Consider the following 14,050-nt stretch of genomic DNA (forward strand, 5'->3'; position numbering starts at 1 on the left):
GTGAACCATATCGAGACAATATAAACAAAGGTCAGAAGTGACATATACATTATCAATATCCTTTAATCATGAAGATGGGCTTTCTTTTATAAACAATGCTAGAGTTTAATAGAATTTCTTTTAGAGTCGTGAGTTCATTTGTTTTCAAATATTGTAGTCTATACAGTTTCATTAATTCAGACTGACCTGCCCTCTAACTTACTATTAATTTTAGTGGGTTTTTTTTTTCTGTTTTTGAATCATGAAATACAGTGGCTTTCAATCTGGGATGATTTTTACTCCCCAGGGGACATTTATCAATGTCTGAAGTCATTTTTGGATATTACAACTCTGAGGGAAGATACCATCATCATCTGGTAGGTAGAGGACAGAGACGCTGCTAAACATTCTATGGTGCTCGTGACATTTTCCACCACAAAGAATTATCCACCCCATGTATCAGTAGTACTGAGGTTGAGAAACCCTGATGTAATTACTAAGTGACTTCAATTATTCAATTGTGTATCCATAGGCTAAGGAGAAGACATGGTCACATCATGGCCCGAAGGAAACAGCACCTGTCAAAGGCAAAAGGACATCCACTCTCACAGGTAACATCTTTAGGAGACTAGATATTTATGCTTAGAAAAAGCTCTGGTGTAAAAGTCCCGTTATGATTGTTCTTATTCAGAGGGAGTTACGTGTTCATAAAGCCATGTGTCGGGAGAAGTGCTGTGTGGATATCTTTATTTGATCGACTTTGGGTCCTACTAGTTACAAACTAGGAAATCTTTGGGAACCCAAATGTCAGCCAGTTGGTCACATTCACTTCTACTTTGTTTTTCAAAATCTTATATCTTCTGATAAAGAGAAACCTGAATAGAAATGCCATGATATGAAGTGGAAATTATACTGATCACATGCGTCCTCCATTAAAATATTTTGTGGCTTTTAGAGAGATCTTCCCAGAAGAACCAGCCCTCCTCTGAGAAAGAAAAAGTTAATAAACTCAACGAGAAAAATTCTGAGAAGACCAATGCCTCTCTAATTCAGAGAAGTTTTGCCACATTTCATACAGAAAGACCACAAGACGAGATAGAAGATTTTGCTCTAAAAACTTCCATAGAGCCAAGAGGAAATGTAGACACAAGAGACATTTTGAGCACAGAGAGACTGAACAGACAAGAAGATAAGAGTCCTGGAGATGATACACAGGCCACTGTGGATAAAAATGAATGTCTAGTGTTCAAAGGAGAGAAATATGGGCTTCATTCTAAAGAAGATACTAGCGAAAGCAAAGTTGAAACGAAAGAAGGACCAGCGAATGAAACAGTGTTGGACAAGTGTTCAAATAAAAAGCAGTGTGTTGATAAAACTAACAGTGATCAATCCTGTGGAAGGTAGGGTTTGAAGCATCACACACCTACAATTGATTTTTTTGGTAGATCTATGCGCCATTGCAACTTAAGGCCATACCAAAAGGAGGGCTGAAGTGAATTTTTAAAGCAGCAGTTTAGAAACCAGTTTCCCAGCTGGTGTGGGCCTGCTCTCTTGCCATTACTTTTTCTTCTTGCCCATGACATTCTCGGGCATTTTTACTGTTTTCTTCTACCAACTGGTCGACAAAGATAATGATTATTATCAATCAATATTTTTAAAAGATTAAGTAAAAAGTTCTTATTTTTAGCAATATAGAGCACATCCTTCCTAAGACCAAGCATTGAATAATAGGACCAGATTTATCTGTAAGTTAAGAGACTAATTTTGAAAAAGTTTGCCCATCTGATTATACGTGATTAGTTGGCTATTTTCCTAGAATATTGTGAGGGTTGAGTAAGAAGTAGATTATTTAAGGACTCTTCCTCAACTGCAAAGTTTCACATATAAATTCAGGTAATTATGTAGCCAATCACAATCAATTAATTACTCTATGTCGTGATGGGCCACAGACTCCATTTGGAACAGAATATCCACATATCTGTGTGTTTCTTAGGGAATTAAGATATAATTTTTATTTCATTTATTTTAATAATGTATTTGAAACCTAATCATGGAGAAGTCTAATGTTTTAAGAATTAAACATAAAGACTAATTTTATTAAGAAAGTCCATCACTGCAAAGATGTGCTTAGTAAGGTAGGGGAGCTGTTAAAAAACTGAAATTAGTTCAATTCATATGGACTAAATTTAAGGTTTACTCTTCCCGCTGGTAATATTCAGAGAGATGACTGCTTCCTCTAGTATACTTTAATTTAGTAATCTCTCTCCTCTATAAGAAAAGGAAGTGAAACGAATGAAGACCGAATTAGCTAGGTATTCATAAAATGACTGCTTTTGTAAAGGGTCAGTGAAATAACTTGGAGTCGCAAAGGTCTACAGGAAGAGTCCTGGGAGTCCCACTTATCTGCACCTGTTCTTGTGCTGCGTTGTTTGACGGGGAAATCAGGCTTCTTTCTTTCTTTCTTTTTCTTTCTTTCTTTCTTTTTTTTTTTTTTTTAAATCCCAAATGCTGAAACAGCCCAACTCTGTCATAAAGCTTCACCAGAACACCATGTTAAGGAAGCTTTATTTAGGTCTAAGACTTCTGACCATCTGAAGGCCATCTCCTTGAAATGCTGAGACCTGCAGCTGGATTTTATTTTCCAGGTGTATCAGCAATGTAGAAGCCATTTCTGCATCACGAACCCCGGAAACCCCAGAAATAGCACCCATTTTCCAGAGTGCTGAGCAAGCGGAGCACACTGGCAGCAGCAAGAGGAGGGTGATGGACGAGTGCTTCGCCAAAGAGGACAACAAAAAAAGCAGAATAGATGTAGCGAGTCCAGGTGAAGGACACGCATTTAGGACACAGGAAACCAGACAAGCCCGAGGAGGCTTCCAAGGCAAACCCCTGGAGTCCGCTGGAAGTAAGACCTCCAGGCAGCAAGATCTGGTGACCCCACTGGGTAGGAAATGCTTTTGTTTCAGGCTTTTAAAGCTTTTTAACCTTTTCCAGTAAGCATTTCCAACTAAATCTCCCTTAGCCTAATAGCCTGAAGGAGACATAATGCCACACTGATGCCATTTGTGTATATAATTCAATCACCTTTATTTTTTTCTTTTTTGGTCTGAAGAAATGAATGCCACCAAGAGAATTCTTTCATGACTTCTTTAGTTTTCAGCATATTTATGGTGAGAGAGATGAATGTCTATATCAAATCAGATTTCTGGAGACTTCTATTATCTGAGTTCTTAAAAATATTAACACTTGGCAGAGTGCCTAGCACAAGATAAGTGCTCAAGAATTACACGTTGAATACATTTAAAGTTCCTAAAGCAAAGTTATTATCTACTCACCTCCCCTTGTACCCCTGTATGCATGTAAGAATCTGCATGCAGTAGATACTTAAATATGGAATAAATGAGGAAATGAATAGACCCACAGAGAACAAACCATGGAAAAGTGAAAAGAATGGTGGAAGAGCATTACTGAGTATGTGTTTTAGAGCCAATCGTGACGTGGACTAGAGTTTAAACACTTAGACCGAAGGGTGGGAAGTGGGAGAAATTTGAGAGCTGTAGAATATGTACTTAGCCAGTTTTACTGGTTTCACTTCCAGCCAGGAAAAATTTATCTTTTTTGTCTTAAATGTGTCTTAAATAAAAGCTAAAATATTTTGGAAATTAATATAGAATAATATCAAGCATTTCAATGACATGAAGAAACTCTATCTTTCTCTCTTCCCTTTAATTAAAATAATGGACCTTATCAGTGGTGCTTTTTTTAGAAAAAAAAGTGAACCAAGCAATTTCTCATCTTTGAACTTAAACGGTTTCAGGCTTGGGAGGATTATCTATATGGACTGTATTGGGTTTGGAAATTTTAAACTATTGTGACATTTCTAAAAGTTGTCCTAAAGATGGTGTAAACCATAGTTTCGTGGTCCTGACATTCTTTCTGAAAGATGGCAAGGTGTCACCTTCCTGAATTACAGACCATAATATGAAATAAAAACATATATTCCCTGGATTGTTAGGAATAAAATAGATGGCGCATTTTATTTTATCCTGAGACCTAGTGCTGGTGCCAAAAAAAGAGGTCTGACTGCTTAACAAATGGCCTTTCTCTTCCTCTCACCATCTAGATGATGTCCCAGCTCCTCCTGCCCCATTTAATCACCGTATCGTGACAGCCAAACAAGCAGCCGTCAACAGTTTTTATACCGTGAGCAGAACGGAAATATTAGGAGGGTAAGTCATGCTCAATTTTAATATGCTTTCAACAAAATAAGAGAGTTTTCAAAGAGACGGATTTTGAGGATTTCATAAATGTTTGCTGGTCTTGACCCGAGAACGAGAAACATCATAAACAAACATTTTAAGAGATTTTAACCATTTCTGAAAATCACCACTGATGTCAGAAAGGTTGATGTGGTGACAGTGACTAAAGTCCACATTTATTATCTGCTTTACTTCCCATGTTGTAATGTCTGAAATTGGGAGAAGCCCCAGTGAGTCACCAGTGAGAAGGTTTCGAAGCTGTCCAAAACTTGAAAACAGAGACACAAAATGTAGAAATGAGTGAACACTATGTATTTCTTGTGGCACGTATTAAATCTTTTATCTCATTGTTGTTGGTTTTACATTTATGTTGTTACTATATTAATTACTATTATCCATTTCGATTGTCTCCCTCGCTGAAGAATTTGAATTTTTTTGAAGGACGTCTAAATGCAGACTCTCTCCCTGAAGAAGGAAGAGCACAGTCCATCAGGGGCCAAGTGTATTACTGGGGGATATTCCTTCCTCTTTTACACCAGTCACGGTCCCCCTTTGCGATCTCCTAATGTAAAGGCTAAATTATAAAGTTTGCTACTGTCAGCATCTCTATGTGAAATAGGAAAAGGAAGCAGAACATTTATACTGATATACACAAAATTTACTTACCAACAGGTGGAAAATATGCGTAGCTGCTAGAAACAGTACGTGTTTCTGCATTTGATCGTTGGGGGTGTGGTTGGTATTTATGAAATCCCTCTTCCTCTCCCTGCTCCACGTTTCTTTTGCCACGAGGAGCCACCTGGATGCTTTGCTCCTCAGCCTGCTGGTTATAGGGACTGCGAGGAAGGGCAGAGGCACAACCAGGAGCTCCGACACGTGAAGAGGTGCCATGGGAGTCTTCCCACGAGCTGCACCCGGTAGCTCACTCGAGTCTTCAGGGACCTCAGGGGCAAGCCGGCCACAGTTTGTCTGTAGGAGAGTGTTATCTGCAGAAGGCACTTTGGGACAATTCCCAGGGCATGCTCTTCTTTCTTTCTTTCTTTCTTTCTTTCTTTCTTTCTTTCTTTCTTTCTCTCTCTCTCTCTCTCTCTTTCTTTCTTTTTTCTTTCTTTCTTTCTTTCTTCTTTCTTTTTTTTTTCTTCTTTCTTTCATTTTAGAAAAAGAGAGAGCAGAGGCAAGGGCAGAAGGAGAGAGAGAGAGAAGGGAAGCAGACTCCCCACTGAGCAGGGAGCCCGACGAGGGGCTCGATCTCAGGACTCTGAGATCATGACCTGAGCTGAAATGGAGAGTGAGACGCTTAACCCACTGAGCCACCCAGGTGCCCCCAGGGCATTTTCTTCATCCACAGCCACGTGTGAGGTGCCTGGGGCTGTGTTCAAGTGCTCCAGGAGAGACTACACCTGGAAGGGTAGTTGGAATTACAGTCATCCCGTGGCTTGTGTTTACAGTAACATTCTCCAATCCCCATCTGTCCTGCCTAGTGGAGTAGGCTGTGGTGGCAGTCACCACCCCGCCTCTGGCAGCTGCTACCACCATCCTCACGTCTGCAGTCCTCCAAGATTGTGGTGGGCCTTTGGGTCACAATGTCATTCAGGAAGCTTCCCCTCTGTCCCCCGCATGACAGCCACATTGCGCAAGCAGGCACCTGCATTCTATCTTACTAAATCAGGAATCAAAGCAATGAGTCAAATTTTAAGCTCGTTCATGAGTGTGCACTTCTATATGTGATTACATTTGTAAGAAGCTGTCCTATAAGGTGAATATAAATGTATATCCAATTTTAGGAGGGTAAAATCTCATGGGTGATTATGTAATATGTATTTTTATTATACGTATCTATATGTGATATTGTTATTACTTTATTTATATGCAGTTTCCAAAAATAATTTTACATGCCTGACCTATAGCCTGTACTGTTCATAGGCTTACAAAGCCCAGCCTATTACCTTCAAGTGGATTCAGAAAGATTTTGTTTTTTTTTTTTCTATAACAGAAGTTCCCACATTTTAGGGTGCATATGAATCACCAAGGAACGTCATGAAAATGCAGATTCTGGGACCTCACCTTGCATTTGTGCCTCAGCAGGTCTGGGGTAGGGCCAGGAAACCCCTCAGTGGATTCTGATGCCTGTCACTGATAGACCACACTTTGACATCATTTTAGAAATTTATTGGCTGCATTCACAGGTTAACCCAAAAAGAGAAATGCCCCGGGACAACCGTGTCTTCCACTTGGCTTCCCCTCACGCTGTGCCACATGCTCTTCTTTGGCAGGGGGCGCTTTGGCCAGGTTCACAAGTGTGAGGAGAAAGCAACAGGTCTGAAGCTGGCGGCCAAGATCATCAAGACCAGAGGCACAAAGGATAAGGTAAAAGCCGGGCAATGTGGATCTCTCCTTGCCATCATCTTCTCTTCACTAAAGCATCTTTCCATCTTCTTAGGATGAAGTGAAGAACGAGATCAACATCATGAACCAGCTGGATCACGTGAACCTCATTCAGCTTTACGATGCCTTTGAGTCTAAGAATGACATTGTCCTGGTCATGGAGTAGTACGTGTTTTCCTCTGCCCCCATCCCCTCCCCTGCACAGCTGCACGCACACATCTGGAGCGCCCCACGGCATCCGTGACTATGTGGCTGCCGCTCTATCCTGCTTCAGAAATTGCTGGATCCCTGTTTGGTGCACCCCTGACTCTGATCGGCGTGTGTCAGACAACTGCATCAGTTTCAGAAGGAAAAGCACACAGGAAAACACATCTCCATGTGTGATGTCACTGAGAAGAAGTAGAATGACAGCATAGGTGTAGCTTTGTATCTAAGCTACATGTCAAACAGCCAACCTCAATACTACTCGGGTTAACCTGAAGGGAAGTGGTTCTTGAACCACATTTTCTTTTCGACCTAATCACTGATACAAAGTTCACATCAAATTCTTAATAATTAGGGCTAAGAAACTTCCATTTAAATTCACTTTTATAAAAAATTAACAAGTATCTAATAAGAGAGTAGTTCTAACTAACACTGAATCAGTGTTGTGCTTCAGTTCATTCTTTCCTCCACTTGGGGTTTTGTTGATCATTGTGCAATAGGAATTTTGGGTAATAAAATGTCCAGCATCAGAAGCACATAGGAGCACGTTAACACCGAAAGTAGCCCGAGGAGACCCTGTTTGGCCTTTGCTTGGTATTTGGGATTCCTCTCTCTACCTCTGTAGGATCCTCTTTATCTTCCATATATGTCAGGAGATGGCAGATGTGGGTTCACTCCAGCCACTGGATGACAGGCACCTTGAGGCTGCCCAGTTGTGAAGTTGATGGTAATTAAAATAAGGGCCTTCAGCACAAGCATCATCTGGCGGAGATAGCGATGGGGCTGGAGAGGTCACTGTGTCCACACACCTGTTGGAAGAGTTAGGGGAGTTCGACCAGCCAGCTGCTTGCTCCAAGAAATAGCTGTGTTCCTGAAGGAGTCACACTCAGGGCTTCACGCCTCTTCTCTCTGCAGCGTGGATGGAGGGGAGCTGTTCGATCGCATCATCGATGACAACTACAATCTGACCGAGTTTGACACCATCCTGTTCATCAAGCAGATATGTGAGGGCATAAGACACATGCATCAGATGTACATTCTCCATTTGGATCTGAAGGTAGGGTGTGTTCTGTTTGGTATGAGACCCTTGCCACCTCCCCCTCCTATGGATCAGTGGGCCCTGTCCGGTACCCCATGCCAGCTTGGGAAATGTATGCTGTTATGAGGTACATATTTGGGAATTAATAAAAACCTGGATTCTGATCGTCCTCTCCCCATCCCCAGCAATGTCACCCCCTAATATTTGCACACCTCCATCTTCAGGGACTGCTGTTCAGATTCTTCTAACTTGCCTGTGTTAAAGGAATCCACATTTAGGGAGATGATTTCCCTAAAGGATTAGAAATAGAACTACCACCACCACCACTCCCATCATCACGGCATCCTTGTTGCATCCCTTTCATTTTTAGAATAAATAGGTGGGAGGATTTTAGCTAACTCAGAAGTCCCTAGTGGTAGCCAAATTTTCCAGCTCTCCAAGTATCCTTAGCAGTCTCAAAGTCTTTTAGGAGGTGCTGGACTTCAGGGATTTGTTTTTCTGTGGGCATGCTAGAGCACCAAGTAGAGACCTATAGCAGAATGGGATACAGGGCAGCCAGAAGGGTGGTGCTAACATGCTCAGGAGCCCAGAAGGGTGGTGCAGGTGGGGCGAGCACCACTTTGGACATGGTGGAGAGCCTCTGGAATAGTGGAGAGCCAAACCACCTGCCTTTCTTCTCTTATGTAATGACTCCTCCCGTTTGACCTCTCCCCCATTATGAAGTCCTAGAATTTGACTGTACATAGTTAGAACCAGTGAAAGACCCAGGCTCAATAACTCTGATCAGCTCTAACAGTGGGGCTAAGTATCATAAATTGCCCCTTCTTGTGTGGCACAATCATTTTCTCATTTCTCCGTTTGCACAGCATGACCGTGAGATAAAATATATATTCTACATAACATACCACCGACTGCAAGTCATCGGGGATTGTAGAGCTAAATAAATTTAACTTCCTTAAATGGGTTTCCACGGTTCTCTCTTCTTATAACTTAACTTGCCTCACTGTCCTGATTTATGGGCACTACCCCTCCCATTCACGGGGCAGGAGGAAGTGGTATATAAAAGACAGTCAGAGGTTGAAAATCATTAGCCAAGCCCTTGGCTTCGATCTGAGTTTGATACTGTGTATTGCCATGGAGCGTTTTCGCTGAGTGTATATATTCCACAGATAGCCCTACAGGGATTTGATTGGCAACTAAAACTAGGACCTGACCTACCGTAAGTCAAATAGCTCTGTATGTGGCTTCGTAGCATTGATTGAGGACTTGCAATGGGCAATTTTAGTTATGGCTTGTAGGCAAAGATAATAGTAAAGGCGACAGCTGGATGGGTCATTAAGGACCACTCATCCCTTGCAGAAAGCTCTGTGGAAGGAAAATGGCCAAAAATATTAAGAGTGCTTGTCACCATGGAGGGGAGATTATAGGTGACTTAAAAATGAAAAATGGCCTCCTTTACATTTTTCTGTGTTTTGCAAATCTTAGTCAATGAATATGCTTTCATTTCATGGTTAGAAAAAATTTTTTTGACTTTTTCAAGTGCCCTCAAAGCTGTGAACACATTTTTATGTCATAGTATCCTTTGACAATTGGACAGCTTTATACATGATTAATCAGTTATCTAAGCACAAAACCAAATGTTCTTACAGAGCATCCACTTGTTTATAAATAGCTTTTACTCATAGACATCAGTTTTAGAGATGTTTTAGAAAAGGGCTTCGAAAGACGTTATGCCAACCAAATGGACCCCTGAGTGTTGATAAGGAGACACTACATCATTTCTTTCAGGGCTTTTTAGTTTCTGATCTCATTTGAACCTCCTCTCTACCCGGACAGGCAGGGGAGGGGCAGCTGTGACCCCACCTAAATGGGACACGGGGTCCTGGGATTCAGCAATCAACAAATGCACCCCAGCTCTCAGGGATGAATTGGGACTAGAGCTTGAGAGTTCCAAGCAATTCTTCGAAAACTTGATTTCTCTTTTTTTATGGTTGACCTAGGCTTTCAATCAAATTCCCTATTTCTCTCGGACCTCATTTTTTCTGACCTAACAGACACAGGCACACCTGTAAGATGTTCTACAAACGCTGAGTTGCATTGCTCTACTACTGTCTACGCTTCTCCCTCTTCCACTTCCCCGAAGACTGTTGGCTTGACGGAGCTGAGCCTTACCTGAGTTAAACTCCAAGGGAACACTTAGTCAAGGGTTTGGGCACTGGAAACACACTCAGCGAAACTTTGGAATTGCTGAGCATGAAGAATGAACGAGGAGGATGTCTTCCCTTTACACAGGACTTTCCCATAGCCTAAGCGCAAAGGGAAAATCTGGAGGTCACGAGTATCCACATTATATTGTGTACTCAGTGTGGCTGTTCAAATGAATCAGGCCTTTCCTCCTGGAGCTCATAAATCCTCGGGAAAGATATTCCTCCAAGAAAGGAAAATTCATACTTAATAATTTTAGGGGGGGGGGGGCAGACGTCAAGTCCGAGACCGCCTCCACCGGTCCGTTTGGAAGGCCCTGAAGCAGCCTCCTTGTCTTTCTTCCCTCGGAGAGGCCTCTGCCTGAACTCATGCATTATGGTAAACTGGAGAACCAGAGAGAGGGACAGGCAGGGTAATGCAAGGTTGGCAGGGTACCCACAACCTCATCCACCACAAAATTAAAGGAGAAAATACCCACACAGACAAGCCAGACCCAAAGTGAAAGGCCTGATATGTTTTTCCTGAGCATCGTTGTATTTTTAGTTGTGGTTCGAGGACAATTTGAGTGAATGATGGTTGTTTTCATTGCTAATGTGTCTCTTTCTCCTGGCAGCCTGAGAATATCCTGTGTGTGAATCGGGATGCTAAGCAAATAAAAATTATTGATTTTGGATTGGCCAGAAGGTATGTGTGTTTGGGCATAGGTATATGAACGGAGGCAGGGAGCAGGATGGTGCCCTTTCTTTGCAAAGATAAATCTGATACACCTCTTTGGCTTCAGACTCTCATTTAGAACTAACTTGACAAAAATTATATCCCGGCCTTACCTTGCTGACTTCGGAATTGGAATGTTTAGAGGCTTCTACAAGTGTATCCAATAAAACATCAGAAAACTTAAAATCTAATACAGTGAGGTTATGAAATTTGGAGACATTAGCTTAGAATTTCTAAGTTTGTCTTAGTCTTGTATATTTGTTCTGTTTGTAAAGAGAAGATTTGCTTTAAAAAAATGAAGAGTGTCAACAAGGTTGCTAAGTGTTCCGTAAGCTTCTTACGTGAACAGAGTTTATATGTGGGCCTCAGCACATATAATATTAGTGGAGAATTTGAAAGGATGCAAATTATTGCATTTAATTTACTCATTAATATGGGTATATTCAAGCCATCGACATGGCAAGGGTTGTGTCAGTTTTCCTTTCATTGTGTTCTGCAATTCAGTGTTTCTAGTTACTCTCACTGGCTTCCTCCACCACTGTTCCAGATTATTAAGGTTTTATAGTATGAATTGTGACTCTTAAACTCCTGACTCCTTCACAAGTTTTTAACTTGTGACTAAATACGCGATTTCCTCTGAAGCCTGTGTATTTAAAATTTCCTGTGTGGCTGAAGTTATTTCTGTCTTATAGACTGCATCTTTGCAGTTTCTACGATTGTTGCTTTTTGACCGACCCTTTCCATCTCTCCACTTTGTTCCTTGAATTTCAGATACAAACCCAGAGAGAAGCTGAAGGTGAACTTTGGAACTCCAGAATTCCTTGCCCCTGAAGTCGTGAACTATGATTTTGTTTCCTTTCCCACTGACATGTGGAGTGTGGGCGTCATTGCCTATATGCTGTAAGCAGATCTCCAGTCTCTCTGACACTTGCAGATAGGAAAAATAGCCCAATGTAGGTCTTTTAAAAAATAAATAATGTCCTGCCATATTGAGTCACTTTCTAGGCTCTGTGAATCCTGTGGGTGAAAGACATAAATTCTTCCCCTTGCATCAGCAGAAAAAGTAAATGTATGTCTATTTGTAATCCCTCCAACTCTTAGGACTCCACTTAATACCCTAAAAGTAATTAGAAAGCAACTTGCGTCCTATCTCCTAAATGACTACTGCTAGCCTTACTCCTCAAGGGTGACACGTTGGTGTTTGCCATCTGAATGTGGGGCAGACTTTAGCAGCGGTAAACGCTTTAAAAAGGAAGTTGTGCTATCCTTAGAGATTCATATTTCAGTGTGGCTGCTCACCCCAGAGCTGCAGGTGTTTAATTAGGGGCCGGGGTGGGGGAGTGCAGCATTTTCTTGATTGCAAAAATACATTGGAAAATTATGTTTAATTATCAGGTTATTCGCCTTCTCTCAGTTTTAAACGACAAACCAAGAAAAAGCAACCTATTTGTAAAGGTTTTGAAGCTATTTAAACAAGACTCACTCTGGATCCTGTGTCTTACAGGCTTAGTGGTTTGTCCCCCTTCCTGGGTGATAATGATGCTGAGACCCTGAACAACATCCTGGCCTGCAGGTGGGACTTAGAGGATGAAGAGTTTCAGGACATCTCGGAGGAGGCCAGGGAGTTTATCTCTAAGCTTCTGATTAAGGAGAAGAGGTAACCCAAGTTTGTTCTGGGCTCTGGAATAAGGAGAGAAATGGGGGAGCATAGGCTACCGCTACCACAATTCATGTAAATCATTCCCGAATTCTGTTAGTGACATCTCCACTGTCCATGCAAAGTTGGAAGGCGTTTGATGCTCTTGACTTTGTTTACGGAGATCAGGGATTGGTTTGGTCATGAGACTTGAAAGGGGCTATAAAATCTTCCCTTCCTTCTGTCTTTTGCAATAAGGCTCCAGCAATTAGGGCCTCTTGCTGGGCTTCAAAATGAAGGGTGTGGGATAAGTTATTTCCATAACCCCTTTCACATCTCCGAAGAACATATCCGTCTCTGTGTAGCTGGACACTTAACTATCATGTCACTTGAGAACCAACAGTGGGCCAGACTATGCCACATGCTTCATAGGCCTGGCTTTTAGTCCCCATCCATCTCCAGAAGGTGGGGATTATCATTACTATTTTATGGATGAGATTCTAAATAGTATGCCCAAGGTCATACGGCTGGTCAATGCAGAACTGAGAGTCGAACATGTCAACCTTCCCCTCAGGCTGCACATTTAACTCTTCCATATTACATGGCCTTCTACTTTTTAATGTGTAAAACCACATTAATTCAAAATTCAGCAGACGGGGGCGCCTGGGTGGCTCAGTCTGTTCAGTGTCTGCCTTCAGCTCAGGGTTCTGGGATCAAGCCCTGCATCGGGCTCCCTGCTCAGTGCAGTCTGCTTCTCCCTCTCCCTCTCCCCTGCCTGTGCCGTCTCTCCCAAATAAATAAATAAAATCTTAAAATTTTTTTTTCAGCAGATGAAGAAGAATGACCTTGAAACATAGGGCGCTTACATTTTAGAATTACAGGCAGGGGCAAAAACACTGTTTCAGATGGTTTTATATCTAAAACATAAGAATGGTAAATACCATTTAGGATTTTCAATACTTGCTTCATTGTTTTATCATCTTTATGGTTTTTAAGTTATTAACAAACATGACCTTGAATAGATAGGAGGGTGTACTTGGAAGTTGGGGGTTAAAGAAGCAGCGTGAGGCTAGAGCAGTGCCTGACACAACGGAGGTGCTTTATCTACAATTGCCAAGAAATGTGTCTGGGGCATCGAGAACAGTTGTGTAAAGTCCAATCCCTGCCTTTAGGGAACCCATGATCTAGGAGAAGAGATAGATATTTATTAAAAAGATATAATGCAATGCAGTTAATGCAGATAGAATTTATTGAAAAGGGTCAGTCAGGACTGGGTCCTAGGAGGTAAGGAGGACTTAGCCAGGCTGGGGGTGTCAGCCTGAGGAGGGGGCACTGCACAGACATGGGTTTGATCTTTAATGGGAAGTCACAACAGCTGATGTTACTATTATGATTATTATTTGTATGTCACTGAACACCAGGCAGTGCACAGATGGAAAAATGTCAATTCTATCAAATCTTTGGTGGGTGAGCTCTACATTTACTGAGAATCTATCTGACAAATAAACTTTTATGTGTTATGTGATTGAATTAAATGAGGAAACAGGGGCTGAGAGCAGTGAAGCAGTTGCAGAGCACAAGGCAGAGTCAGAACCATGCCTGTTGGCCTCCAGTGCCAGGCCCTGCCCT

The 14,050-nt window shown here is 41.8% G+C and overlaps 1 protein-coding gene across 5 annotated transcripts in view; it reads left to right on the plus strand.

Annotated features, from left to right (window-relative positions):
* The window catches only part of MYLK4 (myosin light chain kinase family member 4), a 110,505-nt gene that overhangs the window by 83,962 nt on the left and 12,493 nt on the right, over positions 1-14,050 (plus strand). For 3 of the 5 annotated variants that reach the window (XM_041770877.1, XM_041770878.1, XM_041770879.1), the window contains exons 3-12: positions 512-590; positions 935-1,379; positions 2,625-2,923; positions 4,103-4,208; positions 6,512-6,605; positions 6,679-6,788; positions 7,743-7,884; positions 10,685-10,755; positions 11,557-11,685; positions 12,290-12,442. In XM_041770877.1, coding sequence (XP_041626811.1) covers positions 512-590; positions 935-1,379; positions 2,625-2,923; positions 4,103-4,208; positions 6,512-6,605; positions 6,679-6,788; positions 7,743-7,884; positions 10,685-10,755; positions 11,557-11,685; positions 12,290-12,442 — 1,628 coding nt within the window. The remainder of the gene's footprint in view (positions 1-511; positions 591-934; positions 1,380-2,624; positions 2,924-4,102; positions 4,209-6,511; positions 6,606-6,678; positions 6,789-7,742; positions 7,885-10,684; positions 10,756-11,556; positions 11,686-12,289; positions 12,443-14,050) is intronic. The other 2 variants (XM_041770881.1, XM_041770880.1) reach the window with 2 other exon arrangements.

The sequence above is a fragment of the Vulpes lagopus genome, chromosome 10, assembly GCF_018345385.1.
Source record: "Vulpes lagopus strain Blue_001 chromosome 10, ASM1834538v1, whole genome shotgun sequence".
In the NCBI taxonomy this organism is placed as follows: domain Eukaryota; kingdom Metazoa; phylum Chordata; class Mammalia; order Carnivora; family Canidae; genus Vulpes; species Vulpes lagopus.